This window comes from Melozone crissalis, unplaced genomic scaffold (assembly GCF_028551555.1).
Source record: "Melozone crissalis strain CALT ecotype California unplaced genomic scaffold, PUWL_Pcris_2 ptg000008l_1, whole genome shotgun sequence".
NCBI classification, from domain to species: domain Eukaryota; kingdom Metazoa; phylum Chordata; class Aves; order Passeriformes; family Passerellidae; genus Melozone; species Melozone crissalis.
The window spans coordinates 495,459-520,203 of record NW_026535786.1 but is presented as its reverse complement, the minus strand read 5'-3'; the positions used below and the strand labels follow the sequence as shown (position 1 = coordinate 520,203).

The window sequence follows — 24,745 nt, the reverse complement described above, 5'->3', positions numbered from 1 at the left end:
GAATTCCCTTTCCTGACTGATGTGATACTCAATTTAGCACAGTTATTGTGCAGTTTTCCCAACTTATTTTCTTTTTTTAAAAAAGTCGTGACATCTCAAAAAGTTGTATTTGTAGTTCTGTAGAGTCTTAACTTCCTCCTGACTTGTACAAAGGAAAAGTTCTCAGCTTTGTAATCACTATGAACAACTTAAAAAATAGTTTAGTGCAACACTCTAAAACCTGAAAGCTCCATACAAACTCACATGAAGTTGAACTTTTAGCAATTCTTTATTTTTGAGAGTGCCTGTGTTAGTATTAAAAGTCTTAGCTTGTCCAGTTAGTTGGCAACTCCAGAAAAGTACTTTTAAATTTTAGACTGACCACATTTGTATATGACAAATAAATCATTTAAGGAAAATAGCAAGGTAAGTCACTGCTACAGCAAAAATTCAATTACTGAAATGTGTTGTATCTCAAGGTGTTTTAAGAGAAAATTCTTCATAAACCCCCTAGGCATAATACTAAAAAGTGAAAATAATGCAACTGATTTTTATTGTCTAGATTGAAAGACATGAAAAAAATTGGCAAAACATAAAAGGCTACAGAGTCCAACCTGCTAGAATTGTGGATCTTGTACTGCAACATGTTGAATAATCCTTATAGGATTTGTCCCTCTAACATACTTTAGAGAGAAATTTTCCGTGAGTGTCCACTCAAAAGGGATATGGGCCAACTGAAACAGGGATTCAACAAAAAGCTCAGTGAGGTCAAAAACTGCAACCTATCTTTATTGGAAAGGCTTTCCATACTATATATAAACCAAACCAGATATATTTGTAGCACCTAATCCCAGACAGAGCATTCCAAGTGAATGCAGGGCAGGTTGTACAACTGCTTTGAAGACCTCACAAAATATGATGAATACTAGCATTGTCTTGACTTTTATAGAGCTATTTTTGATAATTAAAAGGAAAATTTCCTTTGAAGCAACTGGAATCAACCCACAGCTTGAGCTTAGCTTACATCTGAATCAATGGAAAATGAGTATCCTCTGCACCTGCCTACTAAGGCAAGAATTAAATGAAAAACTGTTTGACTGGTTTATAAAGCAGGATTTCCTCAATGTAACACTTGGTTGACCATTTTAACTTAGTTTCCTTCATACTGCAATTAACACAACACATTTGCTTGTCTTAATTACAATTGCCTGAACGTGCAACCTTGCAGCCATTCCACTCTAACCTGGCTTTAAAACAACATGTTTCTGAAGTGCTGTGTAAGTGTGTCTTTGTCATACAGGAATTTACAGGCTGAGGAGTTCTTAGGAGGCCCTGACAAGGCTTCCCAGGCTGACCTTACTGCAAGGAGCAATCCAATAGGCCATGGAGAGAAAGGGCAGTCCGACCGCAACCGCGAGGACAACCAGAAACTTCACTGCCATCGTCTGCTGCCGCAAACCCGACAGATTCTCATACCAGATAGAGAGGAGCTGCTGCTGGCAGTTTGGATGTGCTACAAACTAATAAAAATAAAAAAGAGCACAAAAATGATACTGCTTTCAGAATAACTTCTCTTAAAATACAGCCATAGGAAGTGGATTAAGAATGCTGGAATTGTGAAAATGCAGCTTAAACTCAAAGGAGCATTAACAGGGGCATAAGAAAATCTATTTTGATAAGCCAAATCTCTCAGCAGACATGCATGTTGCCATCAGCAATAAATACCTGAACTTAAAAACTTATTTATTAACACTATGTTCCATCAGAAACTATTAATTTCATCTAAGGCTGATTTATCTGGGCAAACTCTAAATGTTTCTGACATTTATAATTTTAATTTTACTGCTTCAGAAATTCCAACACCTTGAGTCTTCTGTTCTGCAAAAATTGCTACGTAATCTTCACTAAGGAAAGAAATAATGCATCCTATTTTCACATAATTACACAGAAAATACCATTTTTTTTTTCAGCTGGCATGAGAGAACAGCTGTCACATTTGCAGGAAATCAGATGAGGATTACTTATAACTTGGTTCTGGAACCAACTGGACAAACTGCAAAACTGAGAAGTCTGTCCTAAAAGGCTCTTATACTGTCCTCTGGACAGTATAAGAAGCATCTTACAAAGGTAGATGTTAAAAAACTGTAGATTCTTGTGCACTGTACATTTTAAAATCCAAATCCATAAATAAAATAAAAATTTATTTGAATGTAGTATTTTTTTCTAGGTCCTTTCTCTATACTAAAAAGATGACTGGCTGAAAGTACAAGAAATGTCTTTATTGAGATAAGAGAAAGTGTTGCAAGAAAGTTCACATGTGCAGAAGCACCAAGACTCAAACAATATAAAGTACCCAAGCTCAATGTAATCTGTTCTCTTCAACAGCTGCTTCAGATCTCTTTAGTGACTGTAGCTTGGAAGTGTTTTGCAGGTTGTGCTCATATACTGGTTAAGCCAAAAGGGTTTCTGTCTTTCCTTCCCTTTGTGAACACATAAATACACCTCTCACATATAAATCTCTGTGTGTCCCCCAGGCACGGGAATTCAATTTCTGTAAAAATTTAGGGTAACATGCTTTTGAAGTATACCTTTTATCTGTGCCTCCTTGATCTTTGGTCGTACAAACTTCACTGCACAAATCATTTCTCCCTGGCTGACACAAGTCACCTAGAATTTTACAACCTATATTATCCAAGACAAGTTTCCTGGGAAACTCCAATGTTTATGCAGTTACAAACTCAGCTGGTTTCACTGATCACTGTTCAGATGGAGAACAGAGTATTAAACTGTCAGTAGAAATAAAAGCAAGCCAAAGAAGGGACAATAATTCCTGTAGTTGGCACTGCCTAAAGCCTGCTTTCTCCTGAACTCAGAACCACAGTACTAATATTCCTAGGTTGTTCCTCTGATCCCTCTGCACAGACACAAACACAGTTTCTGTGAGACATGTAATTTTTCCAGGTTTTCTCAAGTTCCTGAGCAAAGCACAACAGCTTGACAAAAATCTGTATTAACACTCATTATGTAGTGCACTAGGTCTGATGTACTGTTTTTAGCTTTTATTAGATCTTACATTTTTCCAGGCTTCAGAAGTAGTGCAAAACTTTTCCATATTTTTTTCTGTAAAAAAGAGATTTAAAATAAAAATGTATATCAAAAATTGTTGCATATAGCTACACATTGTTTTAGAGTAATCTGCTCTCATGCTCATTGTGAGCAGTATTCACCTTAAATATCTGCTTCTTGTTTACATCGCAAGCAAGGACTCTTTAGATTGTTAAAACCACTGTGCCCAAAGGGCCCAAACATTCATTTCAGTGTCAAAGGCTACCGAAACATAAAATTTAACAAAAGCATAATTTTATACCACCATCATGACACGCCTCTTTGATCAACAGAATTGCTTACTTTTTTAACTTCATACTTGATGGCGAGTTTTAAGCGGCTGAGGCTGGGACGACCATGCTCTCCATTATTATGGTTCATCTCCACATCACCATTCAGAATAGCTTCCACTTCTTCGGTATTTCTGCACAAATCAAGCAGTCCAACTACAAAATCTTTGCATTGCATAGACAGTTTCTTGTAATCATTCTAGAAAAGAGAAGCAGAAAGAAAAAAATCTTGGTGTTTAGATCCAACATGAGAGAAGCAATTCTACACTCCACCTACACCTCTGTGAATGTGAATAGCTTCTCTGCATCTTGTTATGCTTTTTTTCCCCTAAATGTTCAAGGAATGGAGTTCATCTCACCTTGGTTGTCTTGTACATCTACATTATCAATTTTCACACCTGAGTCACTCGTCTAGACATGCTTTAGAGGAAATTAAAGTAGGAAAAGAAAACCAAAACATTTTCAGCAACATCATATGACACATTTTAATGACCAGTTCAAGTTGAGATGTATAGCAGAGGGGAAATTTTTCTATCCACTGTTGCAGAAGTTTAGAAAAGATGTAGAAAATTGCACTGTAGAGATTTCAATTAGCCAAGATGAGCATCCTACACAGAATACATCTAAAGAAATTCCCAACCTTCTTTCAAAATGCATAAATATACTGAAATTTCTAATGCCTGGAATTATTCTTGTAAACTTTGTCTTTCACCTTTTCCAACATCTATTCTAGCTTGCAAACACAAGGTTTGATTGCTGTTCTCCACAACACTGCTAGCAGTGGTACAGCTTGTGTTGTGACACCACATCTCTGACTGCAGCTCTGCTCTAGCTCAAGGACTTCTCAAGAGACTTCAGCACATGGGCCAAAATGCTGCACTGCAACTGCAGCTTCAGTTGCTTATTGCTTTAGCTAACAAGTGTTGTCATTGGGCACTGTTTTCCAAAAGACAGAAGTCAAAACAGGAAATGGTATTTTGATCATTGCAATCTGCAGTTCATTAACCACTCCTTACATGCAGCTGTGTTTGGGTCATGAAAGTTGGATATAGCTGGGAATTAGGTACAGATGTGTATCTAAAGCTAAAAAAAAAATCTCACAAGAGATTTAGTCACACATGTGTCAAAAAACTTCTGCTATTTTTTGATTTCTGCTCATTTTAATGTCTCAAAAAGATGAAATTACTGTAGAATTTTCTCCTAAATGAAAGAATGGAAGACACCTCCCACCACCTCACAGCATGCAGGACTGCTCATGTAGTCTCTGTGGCATGTTCAAAGTAATTTTCTACAAATGCTTTATTACACAGACACATTTCCCCCTCTTCCAGTCTCTTCTTCGGGGTATTTCCCCTTCTTCCACCCTCAGTCTTGAGTTAGCCCCTTCTCTTTAAATACTTCCTTCATACTAACTGCCATCTAATGCATCCAATACTTCATCCTAGAAGAGAATGAGCATACAGGATACCCTAATTTCTTTGCTGAGGGTGTACTCCATGCATCTTTGTGCTTTATTACCCACAACACTACAACAGCAGTTTATTACTTGGATATATTAAAGGATTGCATCCAAGTTTCACACTGCACTTTGCTTAGATGGATGCAAACATTCACAGACAAATATTTACAGACATCTACATAAAACTGCTAGTGATTTATTTTTTTAATAATATAACATAAACAAGGTAACTCAGATCTATCTCTTTTAAGAGCAAAAGGCACTTCAATGCCATTTATCTACAAAGACAACAGAAGCTAAATACTAAAAGCAATAACTTCCTGTCATTCTGAATAATTTATTATTGCATTATTTGTTTTCTCTCCATTCATTGAATAACAGGAGATTTTAACCAAAATCCTGACTTCTGACACTACAGAAAGACTTTTTTGAGAGTAATATTTCACCTTCTGTTTGGCTTTCATTTCTCTGCAGAAGCTAAGATTCACTATTCTGTATTTTTAACACATTAATTTTCTCTTCCAAATGAAAGGAAAATTAGCCATTTCAAATTCACAGACAAAGGAGAAACATAGAGGCAACTACCCACCTATGATTAGGTACTAACTCTTCCAAACTGATATTTGACCCTTGAGTACCAATACAAAAAACCAAGTAACTTTCAGTAAACATACAAAAAATATAATTTAGCCTTCATAAGAACTTATGAAACATTTTAATATATTAGTATGTGTATTTTTTCTGGTTGAAGATAGGTATATACATCCACACTCATACACACTCTCCATAAGTATTTTCCAGCTTAAGTGACTGACACCAGACATGGAGTTTCAAAACTGTATGTGAGGAGACCATTACTCTAACAGGGAAATTATCCCTTCTGAATTTGGGTTTGTACACAGTACTACAGTATGTATTAGTGTCCTGTAAATTCATTCATAAAATCCACCAGTTTATTTTCTCATCTGCAAATGCAATAAAACTTTTCCCCCTCCCATGAAATACTGCCACAGCTGTGACCAGTGGTGGTAGCCAAGATGAAAAGTTCTCAGCAGTCAGGTTATGGCAAACAACTGCTCAACTGGGAAATTGAGCATTGCCCATCACTGCCTCCTCCTCTGCTGTGTCACAGGCAAAGTCAGCTGAAGGCAGAACAAAAAATGAAATGACAGCAAAAATGATTGATACACTTTTCAATATGTCTCTGTATACACACAAATAAAGGTCCCCCTCTCTGGGTCCCACATGTCTCCTACCATTTATGTGAGCCAAGGGAGTGGGGCAATTTGTTTGGCCTAATTTATTTTCAAAAATGGTCAAAGGCATGAATAATGAGTTCTCCTTTACTTCATGTTGTAAATGTTGTGATTTTTTAAAAAAGCCCATTCCTGAGAAACTTTAGATGGTAGTTAGAAACTAAGTTACAGTTGGAGGCTCTAAAAAGAATCAGCACTGAATTCTTCAGCTAAGCATGTGTGCTTAATTCTCTGCATGTGACAACACTGGCTCAGGGCTCCTCAGCAGTTTAGGAAAAAAACCAAATTGTGCCAGATTTCACAAATTTCTTCCCAAGGATGAGGGAGAAGTACCAGCTGCTCCCACCTGCAGAAGGGAGGCAGCACTGTGGGGGATGAGGAACTAGGGAACAATGCTGGTGGCAGAGGAGTGAGAGTGGCATTGCTGAGAGGAGTCACCTGCCCTAAACGTGCCAGACTGTCTTGGGGTGCCAAGTAAGGGAGCAAGCAGGCTCTTGTCACTCTGAAAACCTCAGCCGACCATGGCCTGCTTTACCTCTGACCCTGCACAGGAGAGCACAGCAAGGACAGCATCACCACAGCTGTATCTCCCAAAAAAAGAGACTTTTTTCACATGGTTCCCTGTGACCAGTCACAGGCTCCTGCTGTCCCCCAGACTGTGCCTGGGATTAGAATGCTCTCAGCATGCAGGATGACAATGAACCACATGGATGGGATGGAGCAGTGCTCCAGACCATGTCCTGGCTCTGCTCAGTGAACTGCAGAGGACAAGATCAGAAATATGGATACTGCTATACTAGAACTTAGGATTTCAAAGTGGGATGTCATGTTGAATTTAGGTGTCACAGTAGATACCTAAATATATTACTTCCCTGTCAAAGGTGGCCCTTATGCCTTCAGTGCTTCCCTCCTCCTCTAACAAGTAATGTTACTTTTCTTTAGGAAAGCTGACAACAGCTGTAGTGAAGATGGGGGTCCCATTTCTGTAATGGGGGTTGTATAAATGAAAAAAAAAACAAAACAAAAAAACCCAAAAAAACCCCTAGAAAATTAGATTTTGAGAGGGTTGAACTGAATTTTGCCTCTCATCAGAAAAGCAAATTGGGATGATTTTATTAGGGGAATTACTGTACAGCAAACAGTAATATATCTATGTTTAACTTAAAAACACATTTTCTATTTCATCATTCAGTTGCCATTATAGTTGCAGTGGACTTTTTAACAAACGCTAATCTTATCTATTTTGAACAGCACTGGGCCACAAGTGTCCCTCTTAAAACTTCACGTCACATCTCTCTGCAAGACAACCTCTGTCATATATCATCTGCATCTTTATGTGTATAGTAAATATATTAGCTCTTAGGTGGGCAAACCACTGAGATGACAGAAAACATGAACACCGTCTCCAAAAAAAAAAATATTCTCTATAATATCAAACTTTGTAAAGCTGCACACTAAGCCGTGTCCTGCACATGTGCTGAGGCAATCCCAAGTGCAAGCATGGGCTGGGCAGAGAACAGATCAAGAAAAACCATGGGAAGCAGGACTGGGAGTGTTGTGGATGAAAATCTCAACATGAGGCAGCAATGTCAGACTGCAGCCTGAAGAGTCAACTGTGTCCTGGGCTGCATCCAGTGTGGGCAGCAGGGCCAGGGAGGGGATTCTGCCCCTCTGCTCTGCTCCGACCCCACCTGCAGGGCTGCATCAGCTCTGCAGTCCCCAACATAAAAAAGAGGTTGACTTGTTGGAGCAGGTCCAGAGGAGGCCAACGAAAACAATCAGAGGGCTGGACCACCTCTCCCATGCAGACAGGCTGAGAGAGCTGTGGCTGGAGAAGATGAGGCTCCAGCGTGACCTTACAGAACCTTCCAGTACCTAAAGCGGCTCCAAGAGAGCTTGAGAGGGACTTCAGAAAAAGGCCTGGCAGGACAGGACCAGAGCCAATGTCCTTAAGCTGAAGGAGCATAGGTTTAGACTACATATTAGGCAAAAATAGTGGTAAGGCACTGGAATGGGTTGTCCTTAGAGTACTTTGTATCCCTGGAGATGTTCAGGACCAGGTTGGATGGGGGTCTGAGTAACCTGATCTAATGGAAGGTTCCCTGCCCTGGGAGTGGGGTTGGAACTAAATCATCTTTAAGGTCATTTATAACCTAAACCATTCTATGGTTCTATGACACAAAACTAAATTAAATGGTCTTCAGAAATACCTGAAGATCTCAGAATTACTTAGGAAGCTTGAATTACCTATTTGTTTGGTACAGAAATATTTCTACACTGTGATTTACACATCTGTCCAGTTATTCTTCCTTCAGAAGTAATCTACTGTTTCTGATTTTACGCCTAATAAAGTATTTTCTCCAAAACACTCTTAAATACTACAACACTTTTAATACCTGCAACAAAATGCAAAATGCATGTAATGCTGGATAACACTACCGCATGGGTTTGTAGAAAGAAAGGGGTTTATTCCAGAGAATAATGGTTTCCCCTGACTGTGGAATTTCCTAATTTGTATGAATCACAGTTTCATGGCCAGTGTTCTCTCTAATGTTAGAAGAGAGAAGCAGTTTATAGGACAGTCATAAAACAACCAGCACCACAGTTTAGCACTGATCCTTCCAATTGCCTCTGAGGAAGACCTGGAAATTATCTGTGTCACTGGCTGCTGTAGGCAACCACTTGAAAGTTTCCCTGCTACAATACCCTATCAGCACTTTCAAACAGGTGACCTAAAAGGGTGTGTAACCAGAAAGCTCAGTTTTAATTTAGGTAAGATTTGAAATATTTTAAATGGCTCAGGCTAACCGTAGGTGGAGCTAAAGATTTGCCAAGTCCAGTGCCATAACCTATGCACTAAAAATGTACTTGTTTTGATTACACTAACACACGTTAAGCATTTTTGCCAAACCCACACTTTTATGCAGTGACCACACTCTTCAAATGATTGTAGAAAACTCCTGAAATAAAGCAAGGGTAACATTTTTTTTTAGATCAATTGCTGCAACCAGGGATATAAGCTTGCAGGAGTGCAAACAAGCCCAGACTCAGTAGAGCTGACAGCCTCCATTTCTTGTAACTTTTACACACTTGTACTGCCTCCACTGAACTTAAGGCAGAGTATTTTGCAGTCAAATCTCTGGCCTGTCTAGATATTGTAAATATCACTACTTATCAATAGTGTAAATGTCAGCTCTCATAAATTCAGTTATAAATGTACTTCACAGTCTTTAATATTTATCCAGAACCACTACATGGTTTTAGTATCTATAAAAACATTCCCAAAAGACCTTATGTTGCCAGCTGCCAGCTCCTGGTGAAACCTTTAATTATTGGAGAGTTAAATTTCCACGTTGCCTTGTGCTTCTCAGTGTTCCTATTCCACTCCACTCTATCCAAAGAGTATGCATATTCCCAGCAGAGTCTGGATAATTAATGCCCAGCAGCATGGAGCTGCTTTGTCTCTAATCTCCTGTTTTGCTGAGGGACAGTATCCAAAATTCTTTGTACAACATTACACTAGAAGTGAAGCTCTCATTTTATAGACAGCAACTGAGACAAAAGAGGAACTGGAAAAACAGAAGCCACCAAAGAAGGACCTCCTCATGGCACTTCAGAGCTGGCACCAGAAGCTTTTCCTGTGACCCAGCCTACTTGGGCTCTCACCTGTGAGCTCCATTCCCTGCCTGGTGGTGCCATGGACAGGTACAGTCCTCCCACTCATCTCACTGATTGTATTCTGTAGCATACATTGAAGGGCACCTCTTTTTGGCTGCACCAGATGATGAGTTTATTTATCTTTATAATAATCTTAGCTTGTGTCACTCCAACTGTGGTAAAGGGATCTATGCAGTTCCTACAAATCAGACAAGCTATTTATCTCAACATAGCTGTGAACTTAACAGGCTGCACTTATGGTTTATGAAAAATGGGTTTTAGCTCTGTTCTAAATTTACTCTGCTTTAAGTTAATCAAGTCCTTTTGTTGCCATCAGCAGCTGCTGAAGAGAAAAAAGTATGTGGTTTCAATACTCTTCACTGAACTGCACAGGAAATCAGTGGATGAAATCTCAGCCCACTGAGGTCTTAAAGGTTTCTGCCAGGGACTTCATGGGGCAGATATTCATTCTCTGCAATAGTCTCAAATGGTCCTCCCAGCATTTTGGTTTTTTCTCCTTCCCTCCAATTTCAGCAGTTCAGGTGCTGTTTTTAAGATCACCTTATACATTCTTCTTCCTCATTTTCCCTCTCCAATAAATATTTCAGCTTCTTATAATAGACTGGTGCCACCTATGAGCACAAGTCCAGGGGAATTCATTCAGAACTGCAGCACCTCAGCTCAGGCTGGCTGAATAGAGACAGTTCACAATTTTGTGAACTGTACTACTGCCAAGATTATTGTTAAATATTGATCATGATAACTTCAAACACTTGCTAACACAATGTTGGAAATTATTCTGTAACAACTTTGGAAGGATGTTGATCTCCTGCTAGTGAAGTCTATATATAGAGCTCTGTCACAGGAGCATCTGCTTTTGACAGGGTCCCATGAGGCAAACCCACACTAAATGATTTTAGCTAACCCAGGTCATAAATAACATTGGCAATGTTTGCACAAGGCTTGACTTTGCATTTACTGACAGATAAAACCTTGTATTCTTACTCCTTAACTCATGCTTCAAGAGTCTCAACTACTAATATTTTTTTTCCAAAACATCCATTTATGAAATAAAAAAATTTCTATTTAACACTGAAAAAGCCTTTTAACTCTACACAGTTTACATATAACTAAGTACAAAAAAGTAAGAAAGAGGAAGGAGTGAACAGAAATACTAGAATAGCACATTAAAAAAGGAGGACATCTACTTAGAATTCTCCTCATGAAGGAACGCAATACACTGTCAGTATGAAAGCTTCAAGTCCAAATACAAGAAACTAAAGAGAATGCATGAGGGTTTGATAGAATCATGCAACTTATGTGACATGAGTGACTAAAATGTACCACTTTAGACTCCTCTTTCCCCTGCCCTAGACCAGCTTCGGCCATGGGTTTGAAGGACCTCCTTCACTCTCCTGCCTGGTAGGAAGCAGAAAATTAGTTCATTGGCACATTCTACATAAGCAACATGAATTACAATCGGCACACGGCAATAAGACATTCACTAAGATTTAAATCTTCCACTCAGTAAAAAACTGTATAGTTTCCCACGTTATATTGCTGATTTATGAAGGATAAAGTTTGCAGTTCTGTGTCTGCCAGAACCAGTGTCCCTCTACTCACCTTGAACTCTTTTTCAATGTTGGCAAGCACGGCCAGCTCATTGCTGAGCTCTAAGGCAGTCATGACCGGGTCCTCACTGGACAAAGACAGGTAGGCAGGGCTGGCCAGACCTTTGTAGGCATTGATCCTGGACCTAGAATGGCTGAAAGAGTCATGCTTCTGTTTCTGGCTGCACTCGCTGCACTTGCAGAAGTAGTCGTGCGGCCTGTCGATGCGCGCTCCCTTGCGCAGCAGGGTGTGCACGATCTCGTACTCGTGGCAGTGAGCCGCCAGGATGATGGGCGTCACGTCGTGCGAGAACCGCGTGCCGTCCTCGTCGTACGCGTAGAAGTCGTCGTGCTGCAGCTCCGACTGGCTGGGACTCAGGGCCAGCCTCTTGCCCTCGGCGAATGCAGGGTGGCTCAGGATGGCCTCCACTATCCGAACGTAGCCCTTGCTAATGGCCAGCAGCAAGGCGTCCCCCACCCGGGCCAGGTTCTCCTTCTTCAGCAGCAGCTCGGTGATCTCCAGGTGCTCGTTGGCCACCGCCAGCTGCAGGGCATTCTGCCCCATGTAGTCCACGCAGTTGACGTTGAGCGAGGGACATTCCTCCAGCATTTTGCGAACCACCGGGATGTTGCCATACTCGGCGGCGTCCAGGAAGCGCTCCTCCTCCAGGGAAAGGCTGGTGGAGCGGTCATTGAACATGTAGGCCGGCCCCCGGCTGGCCTGCCTCCTGCCCTTCTCCCGCAGGATGGTCTGTCGCCGCAGGGCCAGCCTGTTCTCGTTGCCCCGGCTGTGTGCACACAGAGAAATTAAATTGTTAGTTCTTCTTTATGCAAGGGCATTTTGAATAATAATTAGTAAAAATATTCTGGTTCTTTATCTGCTGTGTATTTTGAATGCAGCAGGGACACCAGAAACCCTGCCTTTGATGCGTTTTGTAACCACTGTTACTACATGACCTGAGAATCAGTAGCCAGCTACATTTTATTTGAACACGAAGAAAAAGCTGCCATCAATCATCATCTAAAACTACACTTTTTTCCCTTATTTTGTCCTCCCAGATCAGAGTGAAAATAAGCCACAGTGTGAGAGGAGTCAGCAGTTATGGGATGGGAAATGAGGGGTTGCTCAGGACAGCAGGGCACACAAAGATGGAAAATGTCTAAACTCCCTTCTGCTTCACAAAAACAGTCAGGCTGACTTCCCTTGCTCTTTCTTACTCTCTCTACTTCAGCAACCATCTAACTTATATTTTGGCTCTGGTTTCTCCTCTTCAACCTGCTGATGTTTTTCTCACATCTATAATGGAGTGCTCAGGCATTAACTGAATCTGGACATGATAAAAGCACATCAAATACATTGCATGGCATCTCTTACATCCCATCTCCACCATTCTTTTCATTATTGCAGTTCATAATCTTGATATGCTATTTATTCCTTCACTCAGGGGCTTGCCAATAAATCCTGCTAATTCTTGATTCATGATAGCCCTGAAATGTTGTCCAGTCTGCTACTACTGAAATCCTCAGCCATTTACAACCATAATTATTAAATACCTCACTAATAATTATTTAGTCATTATTATAAAGTGAACATGCAAACTTAAGTTTTCTGAGAAATGTTACAAAATATGCTACATTGTCTTTAAAAATAAGGAAATCTATTTCACTAATTCAATCTTATTTTTTCAATCTCTTAAGATTCCAATCTTCAATATAAATTAAATTGCAAATAATTTTCTCATCTAGAATTACTCTGCTAAACTACTTAATATTCCCCACAACTTCATCTTTTTTCTTTATTGAATAATAGCTTAATTATTCTTTACATTCATATGCTCAAATACACTTTACTACATTCAGTATTTCCCACAAAAAATAACCATAAGCAAAATTTTATTCATTAAATATTAATTAATATGAATTTAAGTTTCAGTAAAAAAAATGAGTCCTTTGTGATTCAAAATTCCTTCACAAAAAGTAACATTAAAAGGAAAATTTATTCTAGGTTGTTTAGATTTAGCTTTAGTATAAATTTCCTTTCTGCTTCTTGCCCTCTCTGTTCGAGAGATACAGTCTTCTGCAGCACTGGAAATACTTGGAACTGTGAAAGTCTTAAATATAAAAGGACCATTTTTCTGCACGATAATAATAGGTATGGAATGGAGAATATATCACAACTGACAACAGTAACTATTAACTATAATTATTAGTTTCATTATTTGATATTGTTAATAGTTATTCAGAATTGCTAGTAGGGAAGCATAAAATATTTAAATCAAGCAAAGAAACGTTTAGTTTTATGTTTAAATTCATTTCAAAAGCAAGCTTTTTCCTAGTGAGAAATGTGAATCCTATGAACTGAGAAATGTAGCTCTGAAAAAAAGCTATATAAACTTTATTTCATGTTTATCCTAGTTTTCCTGTGTATATGTTGAATTTTGTAAGCTTGCTGTATTTTCACAGTGCAGTGTGTTCCTGTGACATCACATTTGTAGAAAGTCTGAAAAGCAGGGCAAAGTTTTCATATACATTTTTTTATTGATTTGTTCTTTTGTACCAGAGAAGGTCCTTAGCAGTGTGAGGCATTACCTACATTTAAGGTAAACTGACCTGGGCTTCAATTTAACCAACAAGACACAAAGTCCTGAGACCTGGCATCCAAGGGTGCAGAGGGAGAAATCATGGCAAGGTTGCTGCTCTCTACCATCTTTAAAGTGCACCAAGTTTTCCAACTTTCTTAGCTCCACACTGGCTTCTCAGTTTTGAGTAAACTGATTATTTAAATGCAGTTCACTATCTATCTTGAACTGCTTCTTTCTTCGGTGCAGCAATCAATTACTGTTGAACATAATTTAAGTAATTTATACAGAAATTATTTCACAGAAGGACAGAATCATTTAGGTTGGTAATAGACCTCCTAGATGATCAAGTCCAACCTTTGACTCATCACTACTTTGTCAACCTGACCAAAGCACTAAGTATCAAGCACCAAGTGACTGCATCACCTCCCTCGGCACTCCTTTCCTTAACAACCCTTTCCATGAAGAAATTCTTCCTGATGTCTAACTTAATCCTCCTCTCAACAGATTATAGACAGATAAAAAATTCAACCCATAAAAAAATTGGAACATATTTTTTAAACTTCTTCCAAATAACAAAGACGTGTTCAATAGAGACTAAAATCTTAGTTATATTGTCAATAACAACATTATTGATATAAAATATGTATCTTTATGTGTCCTGCAAAACTAACCCTGTATAAGATTATTTTGCTAGTATTTGATCCTTGAACAAGGAACTAGACCTTTCAGCAGAATCTTGGTCATTATTTTTTCCTGAGATGCATCAGCTTCAGCAGTCTGGGGTGATTAACTGACCCAATATAATGCTTGTGGGGACAGATTGTTTAAAACAGGCAAAGGAAGTATTGAGTACCTCAGCCTCACCTGGGTCCTTTGTCACTGGGTCCACCAGCATAATCAGTCTGTGGTGGTGAACTGACACAGCCCACAGCCAAAAACTGCTGTTCATTAAACACTTCCTCTTCCATCTTTCAAATAAGGGAAAGAGATTCTATTTCTATTCTAGCAATACATTCAGTATGGTTTATCAAAGCAAAGAGTAATCATTGCAGTGAAGAATACTTTGAATTAGTGTCTTTCTCTAGTACCACTTCCTCTTTCCTTGCCTGCATTTAGAAGAAAATCATTGCTTAAATGGGAAATTAAATACATACATTCCTTATACAGTAGCTCATCAACTGAATTAGAACTCATTACAGAATGAAATAGAATATATTTTCATTGTTTGCTGGCCTGTACCACATGTCTGATGCAGATCTCTAGAATCTCAATGTAACAAATTTCTCCTGCATCAATGCATTTCATATGTATGAAATTAATGTCCTGGTTAGTCCACTTGCAATTACAGTAAATTAAATTTAAGGATCTGTCATTAAAACTGGTTCTTGTAGCACAAGGCTATAAGTATGTTTAATTGCAACACAGAAAGCTGAATTCTCTTTTTTATTATTTCTGCTTGACTAGACAGAGAAGTAAACATTACTTCAGGAGTTTGTTTAGAAAAGTATAAGACACTCGATTGCCTCGAAGCACAGGGAAAGGAATTTGGCGATCCAGAAGGGTATGTTCAGTCTTGTTTTAGTCTGATGTTCTTACATTTATTTTACACTCAATAAGTTCCTCCCAGTTCATTTTTTCTTAAATAGATGCTTGTGCCATAGTACTGGCCACATAAATCTTAAAGCCACTTGAAACCTCATCCTTCTCAGATTGTGACTGTTGGTTGCAAGACATTTCCCCAATGTACTTTGGAGAAATGCAGTCTAAAGTACCATACTCATTACTCCTTAGAACTGAAGAACCAGTATGATCAGGCTGGAATATTGTCATCATTTTTGATATCATATTACAGGAAGGAGTTCTACAAAATTAGAAAATAAATGCAAGAGAGCAACAAAGGTCACACAGTCTGTACCATCTCTTCCACTTGAAGCACAGTAAGATTGATTTTGTGAATTATAGAGGATGGTACTCCACTCATCTCACTTCCACCATAGGATCAGTAGAATTCTAGTATAAATTAGTCATTTTTATCTTCTCTGTAGATAAAGGACAGACATTTCTCCTACCTACTTTATAAGTGGAGAACCTATATTTTTCCATTGTTTCAAAGAGAATCCCAGCAGATTAGGTGAGAGGCCTCCTTTAATGCATAGAATTTAACAGGAATATAGACCACAGAAGGATGATGGAGTAAAGTCCCTTACAAGTATCACCTCAAACAATTCCCATTAAAATATCAGACTGTCTTGAAGGAAATTGCTGTCTTGATGAAATTTTATTGTCTGTCACTAATCACATGGAATGACTGATCTTGAATTTCACTGCTGTAGTACTCAGAAACACTGACTTAATTTTCAGCCTAAATTTAAAAATCACCAACTTAGATCTATTTCACTCAAACTAAGTATCACTTTTCCCTACAGTGTCACCTGCAAAACACGAACTCATAGGAATCATGTCTCCTCTCAACCTTCATCTTGCTGAGTGAAATTAAGCTCCTCTCATTTCCTGCTACATCCATAAGGTTAAGTCTGCCATAGAACAAAACTCTTCTTGATTACACCTTCCTAAACTTAAAATAGTTTAGGAATCTCTTGTGTCAAGTGTTTGCAGTAAAATGGTTAGACACCTTTTTAGGTGCAGTACATCTTTAGCTATCTCTCAGGTTCACTTACATCCAAGAAATCATTTAGGCACTATGTTTTCTCTCGTGAGGGAGAATTCTGGCTTTGCTGACTTTTCTTAATCAGGTCTCAGACAATGAATCTCAGATTTATGAAGTGAAAGAGCTGTGCTGAAAGATCTGATTTTGACCCTCACCTCCCTTTGAGGATATGAACTGTCATTACAAAGAGTGAAGCTGGGAAAGTTTGGCCATGGGAAACATATGTGAGTATCCATAGCATAAGAATCCAAAGTAAAATGTTTTGTAAGAAATTCTGCAGTATCTGCTAGAAATTGAACAAGCTGGTGTATAGAATTGACAGGTTAGAGTCCTCATCTTCCTTTAATCACTTAAAAGAGCTTATAATACTTTAAAATTACCTTATAAGAGTAATCTGTTAATGCATTTAAACTTGAGGCTTGGCTTTCCTTCAAAAGTTTTTAACCTTTAGAAGAAGACTGGCTTTCTCAAGAAATTAGAACAAATTAAACTCAAAAAATCCAACTTTGCTACTATCCTCAGGACCATGCTTTAGTAAGAGACTGCACTGAAGTCCCTGATCTGCATATATGAATATAAAACCAGACATAAAGCCTGCTGTTCTCATGAGAACAAAATAAATGTGTACTCGTGTACACTGCCAGGAATGCAAATCTACAGGCTGGAAGCACAACAAGGAAAAAAAGAGGCTGACACTACTGGCGGCATCTTAAAGAAAAAAAAAAGGCATAGACACAAATGCTCTCAGAGCAAACTAAGTGGAGAAAGTTGTGTTGACACATTGGTTTAATCACAAACTCCTCAGTCGTGTGAAGCTCAAGAATTCTGAAAATTGTCCAATCACTGTGACAATAGTTTCCACTGCTTGTTCAAAGTCAAGTACACAGCTCAAACAAGGTTGAAACTATTAGTAATCATTTCTGAATCAGCTCTGTGGGGAAGCTTCCAGAAAACTTTGAAGGTTGTGAGCTCATTTTTCCAAAGAGAAGAAAAAAGCTAAACTAAATCAGTAATTTTCAGACTGAATTATCTTATGCTATTGGTAAGCTGTCAATAATTAGCAATTAGCTAGAAGATCAGATAGGAAGTAATACCAAACAAAATGATCAGCACCAAACACCCAATAATAAATTAGCTTGAAACTATCTAATTATTTGGATTTAGATGTTCTGTTCTTCTACTATCGTTTATCATAGTTCTATATAAAAAAAAATATGTACCATATAACATAATATTATATATAATCTGTCAAATATATTTTTTAACGTATATATTGATATACATAAAATAATAGCAGCATATATAAGATTAAATAATATAAACTCCATCTAACTAGAGATAGGATGGGAGCTTCGACAGACAAAGGGTGTGGACCTCTAAATGATACCATGCTAAAGCACAGAAAATGACAGGTTGTAGAAATTAAGATTAAATTGAAATTCTAAACATAAAGATGGTAAATGTCTTAAAACAAGTATCTGAAAAAACTTGGGTTTTCCATCCCAAGGAAAACCCAAGTTTCCATCCCCAGCATGAGGGTCCAAGGTTCTTCTATAACCCCTGGGAGCTGGTGGTGAATTGTAAGTGAGCTTGGGCTTAAAAACACCTTAAATAACAAGACAAAACCACCTGTGGACATGTACTATAAAGCTTACAAATAATCAGTGACAGTGACTGTCTTAGAAGTAAGAAAACCCCACAATGAACAACCCTAAGTATTTAATTTTGTAGCAAATGAAAGGTATAAGAAAGAGTATTTTTACTCTTGTGGGGTTTTTATCAGATGTACATGTAACATACAGTACGAAATATAAAATCTTTAAGACTTTTATTTGAAATTTTGGTGAAAACTGATTTGCCTTCTGCAACTGTCCCAGAGGTCTTTCTTAGACCTGGACTGTCAAAGCTTTCTTGTTTACAGACTGCTGAGAAGTGTTTTCCCCAAGTTGACTGATTATGTTGTGCAAATGCTTTTGTACAGAAGCAGTTAAAAACAATTATGTTTTAGAGTGTGTTTCATCAGTCACAGTTTGTGAACCTGGAAGGGTAATAGTCTGACAAACACTTTCTTCAGGAAATAACAAAAGGTTTTTCTTTCTCTCCTGAAAAGTAGTTTAGTGGCTATCTAATGGCTGATGGAGAGAAAGCACCCAGCATAAGGCAAACAACCAGTTCTCAGGCTCCTTATTTCACTTGTCATTCATTAACCCTAATTTTTTACCCTTAGTTGAGTGATAAAACAGTGGTTTATTATTGATGAAGTAGCTTCCAGCCACAGAAATAGGAATGACAAGTAAACAGAAGCATTTAAGGAAATGGTTGGGAAAACAATGTCTGAATAAAAACGGCCTAAGGAGAAAAAGTAGCCTGGAAAGCTGTAACCGAGTCAGCTTACAGATTTATCAGCAACAACACACAAAAGGTTATAGCACTCAGATTGCTTGAAGCTTTTAAAGAGGGGTGTGAGATTTAAATTCTTCCCCAAGAGAAAAAAAAAAAGAGAGAATAGAGTGCTTTACCAGCCCAGAGGCTTTTATACACCACAATTGCAAAGCAAAGCAAACAGATTCACTGAATATTCTGAATTGGAAGGGACCCACGAGGATTACTGCGTCCAGCTCTGATGTAAACAGCCCATATGAGGAATAAATCCACAACCCTGGTGTTACTAGCACCATGCTCTGACACTCCAACTGAGCTACCCTCAGGGTCAGCCTAGGACGGTAAGGCAAGGCAGATGACATGAAGAAATGGATTGAGACTGCTAAGTATGGAGTGTCAAAAGATATCATCCTTTTCTTTGAGGATTACTATCATTTGAGGGTTTAAAAGACTTCTATGGATCTAGATTGTGTAGGTCTGAAGATTGAGATGCACCTGGGCATACTGATAATTTCATTCTGGCTGCTGAAAATATTTGACAATAAACTCTAAATACAATTTTTAAAGCCTAATTTTAGTGTCATTACTGAAAAACTGAATTCCTACTTTCCAGTAGCTGATCTTGCTCAGAATGATGTCTAACTCCATCTGCAAAATCAGTTCCTCTCTGTGTAACACCTGCTCAAACATTTTTCCTCAACTGTAAAAAAATGTTGAATGCATTCACCCTTTAAAACACAGTTTAATTAAAGTTCAATTGCCTATTTTTCACAGCTTATTTGATCAATGTGCAACCTCAGCTCTGAGGTTTTTTTAAGATAGGAAATGTTTCTTTTTCTGCACTGTTTCTTGCAGAAGGTGGCAAAAAATACTGGTGTGTGCCCACCAGATGAAACACTATTAAGTTTGGCACTTGATAACACCACTGTTCTCCTCTATACTCAGCATCTAATAAAAAATACAGGATTCCACATTCCTTACATGATTTTCAGGAAGTTCCTCTTGGTGCCTACTCTATAAGTTAGTTACATCCTCTGCCCTTCTGGAGACAGACCATCCAAAGTCCACTTGTTTAAGAATAGTAAAACAAAGATCAAAGAGTCTTAATATTTCAAATTAAAGCGTGCATTTTATCCTCTGGACTGGGGATAAAAAGGAAAATTAGAAGACATGAAATAGAAAGCATGAGTTTAGCATAGTTTTATCAGCTGGCTATTTTGCTAATTTGTGGCTTTTATATGAATACCTGAAGTACCTCACAGTCTTCATTGTCACATGTTTATAGAGGTATTTCACTTGCATATGCCAAGGGATATGTTAAATTCTGCATTCCTACAGTCTTATGCAAATAATTCGTAATTTCTGAAGGTTTCTATATGGCTTTGTATTTGGGGCTTAAACAAAGTATATAGGTCTATCTGAGCTTGCATGTTTTCTAAATTGTAATGTCATGCGCCTTGCTCACGCCCCAGTAACCTGGCCATGCCTAACTTTGTCACTGCAGCTGATGGTCCTTGTTGAGGTTCCTCCTGTTAGCCCTGAAGCCACCTCCCCTTTCAGAAACTCCATTTCCTGCTCAAGTGCTTTCTGTCCATTTCAAGGCACACCTTTTGCAGAGCTATCAGTACTGTACAGTGAGTTATGGCTTTCATTACTCACCTCACTGAGAGATGACTGTCAGGAAGATCACTGTAGACAACAATTGCCAGGAGCCTGCTTGCCCCAAGCCAGCTTCTCCTCTCCACTAAGTATCACTGGCCTTTCTGTCTTAATAAGCCACTGCAGTTAGCAATTTAAGAATTCCAGGTCTGACGTTATCTGACATGACAATTTAAGAACCATTTGTTTATCTAGATAGGAGCCCCCTGAAAAAGTACATCCAGTTCATATTAGAGTCACCACTGAAGTTTCCATTACTCTCTTATCACTATTAGTATCATAAGACTATTCTGATGATTTGTAGACCAGATCACTGAAGCTAACAGGTCATGGTTGTTTTTTTTTTAATGAGGTTAAAACTTTGTTCAGTTAGAAGGATCACAATCAATATAGCAGCTGTAACACAAACACAGCTGTCTGTATATGACAAACATGCCTCTATAAACAGAACATTATTTATTACATTAGCAGTGAAACAGCAGACATCAACACCATAGCCCTTCATACTTTCACAGAGCTCTTCAGGAATGAAGTGACAAGAAAGCAAGTAAAAGCAAAATCCACTTCTCTTATATCTCATGGAACATTGTACTTCTGTGTAGCACGTGCTTTAGTGCCGTGTCCCACTGGTTATAAATAAAAGTACTCTAAATAGAGTGTGGATACTTGTACCAATGCTAAAAGTGGATACAAACAAAGCAAACTTCTATTACATACAAGCAACTTGATGCTGGCCCTCAACTGTTGGAAATGCTGAGATTCTTAAAGAGAAAATATCTTTTAAACAATAAACTAAAGACAAGGTTCATTGTTTTATTCTCCAACTCTTTTTACACAAAATGTTGATCCCATAGAGATGGAGGGACAAACTGAATTTATTTTTTTTTTTTTTAATTTCAAAAGGATAAAGCCTAATTTCTATTCAACTAAACAGGTTAATTCCTGTACTGCCATATTTTATACAGTGCAGCAGTTTTGCTAACTGCTTCATAAATTAGGTCAGGATGCTGTTTCACGTGCATCCTTGCAGAAATACTCCAAACCTTCTGCTCTGCTTCGGCTGCTCATGGTTACTGTTGCAGCATGTCACTCAGTGTCCTGGCAGGAGTACTGGGACATCTCCAGGCTGACTAGAAGCAAGGAGCTGTCTAAATGAAAATTAACATTTCTGAAATAAGCAAACTCCTCTTCTCCCCCTACCTCTCCAGAAAAAATGCTTGCTCTAACCAACCCAGCTCTCCAACCCAGATTATCACACAGATGTGAACCCTTGTGCTGTCCCCTGGTGGGAGGCAGAGTGAAGACAGGAATCACTGGCAGGAAGTGAGGAGAGAAGATTTGATTCTAACACCAGTCTGTACCACAAAGACTACTGTCTACAGTAGTCACTTAGATACAACTGTGTATTTTCCCTTGTATTTTCCCTTTGTTGAACCACCCTATGTGAACTCTTACTCAAAACAATAGGTTACAATGCAAAATAAAGGGGATTTTTATTTTAACCAGCATTTTGTATTCACTCATTAAGTGATCTATCTATGATGATGATAGATGATTTAAAAGACAAGGGAAAAGCAGAATATACAATTTCATGTGGATTTTCTCTATCAAGCTTCGGGTTGTGCTTTCCCATTTCACAACCAGATAAACAGAATCTGGGCATATTAATCATATTTAGACCAGTAATAGTGGACCTTTAGCTGAAAAAACTGTAAAATGCAAACCTGAAAGACACTGCATCTCTAGTTTTAGTGAATCGTAAACAGAGAACAGGCTGAAACATATGAGTCCAGAAGGGCCAGGTTATCTTCTCAGAATTTAATGCTCTTGTGTCCACTCACTGTCTGCAGTTCACAAACAGGATGCCTGCAGCTGGCACCCTGCTCTGACCCCCTGCCCCAAGGGCTGCTCATGCACGGCTCTCTTGCTCACATTTCTGAGTCATCACAGAGCCACTAATCAAGAGCTACAGAGGATCCCAGAGATTGGCTGGGAGCTGACGAAGATCAGAAACCCATTTACACACCCCCCCCCTATCTAGAGAACATGTGTCAATGCACTGACAGAACAACACATTCAGACCTATCTGGAGACACAACATCACCCTTTTTATAGTGTGCATTTTCCTTCTGCCATGTCTTCCTCAATTTTGACCACAAATAGGCATGTTTTTAAGTAGCACTTGGAGGGAGAGCTGATCACTTATTCTGCCTGTCCTTGTTCCCTTTGTATATTTTTTTTTCAGGAACAAGTACTAGCAGAGCCTGTAACTATTCCCTACAAAAGAAACTGAAGAAAAGGGAGCAGGAAGTAAATTAGCAGATTACTGATCCAAAGCAAGGCAAAGGAGGTGCTCTGTCATACTGTGCAGTCAGCATGCGCAACGTGACACACAATGCTACAGGTGATAAAATCTAACAACAGGCTCAAGGGGCAACTAGACAAATTCAGCCAACAAAAATCTACTGCTGGGATTGAATTTCCTCTTATATATATATATTTAGACATAGAATCATATGTGTACCAAATAATATATATAATTGCATATAGCTGCCTACCTGAAAAGGTTTTCTTGAACCATTCTCATGTCTGTAGGTGTTTGCATAGCCTACAGCACATTCCAAAAGCTGCTATTATAATCTATTCCAGTCCCAATAGTTTTAATATTCGTATCACATAGATGTTGTAAAAATTTAGCTGAATGTTTATGGACATTTTGTTATGTAAACTTCAGTATGGATAAAGATTATTAAATTAGGCAACAGGAAGGTACATCGATATACTAGAGACAAAATTACATTTGTGTTGCTCCTCTGAGTAAAGCCACAATTTATCAGAGAGACATGGAATCTGATTTAATACAGTGGTAATTTCGAGTTAATGGATTCATGTTTATAAAAATCACTTCACGCCTAAGAGAAAAAAATTGTTAATGTAAATAAATTTAAGGAATAGAAACTATCCTGACTGTAGCCTTTCCTGAGAATTTGAAGAACTTGAGCATTCAGACAGCTGATCTTAAGTTCCTCTACAATAAATATCAATGTCTGAAATTAAACAACAGCTTTAAAAGGCATCTGTGCATGATGTTCCAGAAAGATGGGGAATCAACCATTAATTGATTAGCTCTGTAGCAGCCCATTCTTCTCAGCCATTCCAGGGCTGAAATGTGAAAGTTCAATGGCACAAGCTCTCAACACTGCCGGAAGAGTCTAGAGACTCTCCAGCAACACTGGTGCATGTTCTACTGGTGCCATATACCTTCCTCTAAATCTCACTCCTCTTGCTTTTGCAAAATCTTACTCACCTATTGCTCACAGCTGGAGAACAACACCCATATAAGCCTCATGGTTCTGATGATCAGCTTCTTCCTACATGAGTAATTGGCTGTAAAAGCACAGGTGAGGAAAACTTCCCCCTGTGTTCTGCCAACCAAGCCTGAACCTCGAGTTCTTTAAAGTACCTGGCAGCACAGTCAGAACCTTTTTCTAATAGCTCCCCTTATCTGAACAGTTCACACCATAATGTATGAAACATACTTTGCATAGTGTCTCTTGACCTTTAGAGGGGAAAAAACATTAGATGCAAGTACACAGTGTTTCAGTTTAATAGGATTTAATCCCATTTAATAGTGCTTCACTACTTGTAAAGCTTAATACTGCTGGGACCAGGTGATTTTGAATTAAAGGCAGGAAACCTCAGATACCTAATTCAGGATAACTGGGCAGTTCATACTTTGTGAAACTATGGTTTCAGGCTGTCTGCAGTCAGGGGAGTGACACTATCCACAGTCACTAGCTCATATTCCCAAAGCAAAGAATAATCTCTGGAGAGGTAGGGCCCTTAAGCACAGTTACACATTTATGAGCTCCAGCAAAATCCCAGCTGTGGAACTGCAGGGGCTGGGACTCCAGATGGCCACAGCTGAACACAGTAGATAGGTGCAGCATGTGAAAGACTGCCTAAATCTGTGAAACAATGAGTAAACCTGACCTAGCAGCCTTTATTCTGTTTTGCTTGCTAGAATGGGCAGATCTGTAGATGCTTTACAGAGGTACAGGAAAGATTCTGGTTGAATTTTGTTGACCAAAAAAATGG

General features: G+C 38.6%; 1 protein-coding gene across 1 annotated transcript in view; it reads right to left on the bottom strand.

The window, feature by feature from the left end:
• The window catches only part of TRPC6 (transient receptor potential cation channel subfamily C member 6), a 76,041-nt gene that overhangs the window by 16,499 nt on the left and 34,797 nt on the right, over window positions 1-24,745 (bottom strand). Inside the window, exons 2-4 of the mRNA XM_054269903.1 lie at window positions 11,370-12,144; window positions 3,388-3,573; window positions 1,335-1,499 (exon numbers count right to left, since the gene is read on the bottom strand). Of these exons, the coding sequence (XP_054125878.1) occupies window positions 1,335-1,499; window positions 3,388-3,573; window positions 11,370-12,144 (1,126 nt within the window). The remainder of the gene's footprint in view (window positions 1-1,334; window positions 1,500-3,387; window positions 3,574-11,369; window positions 12,145-24,745) is intronic.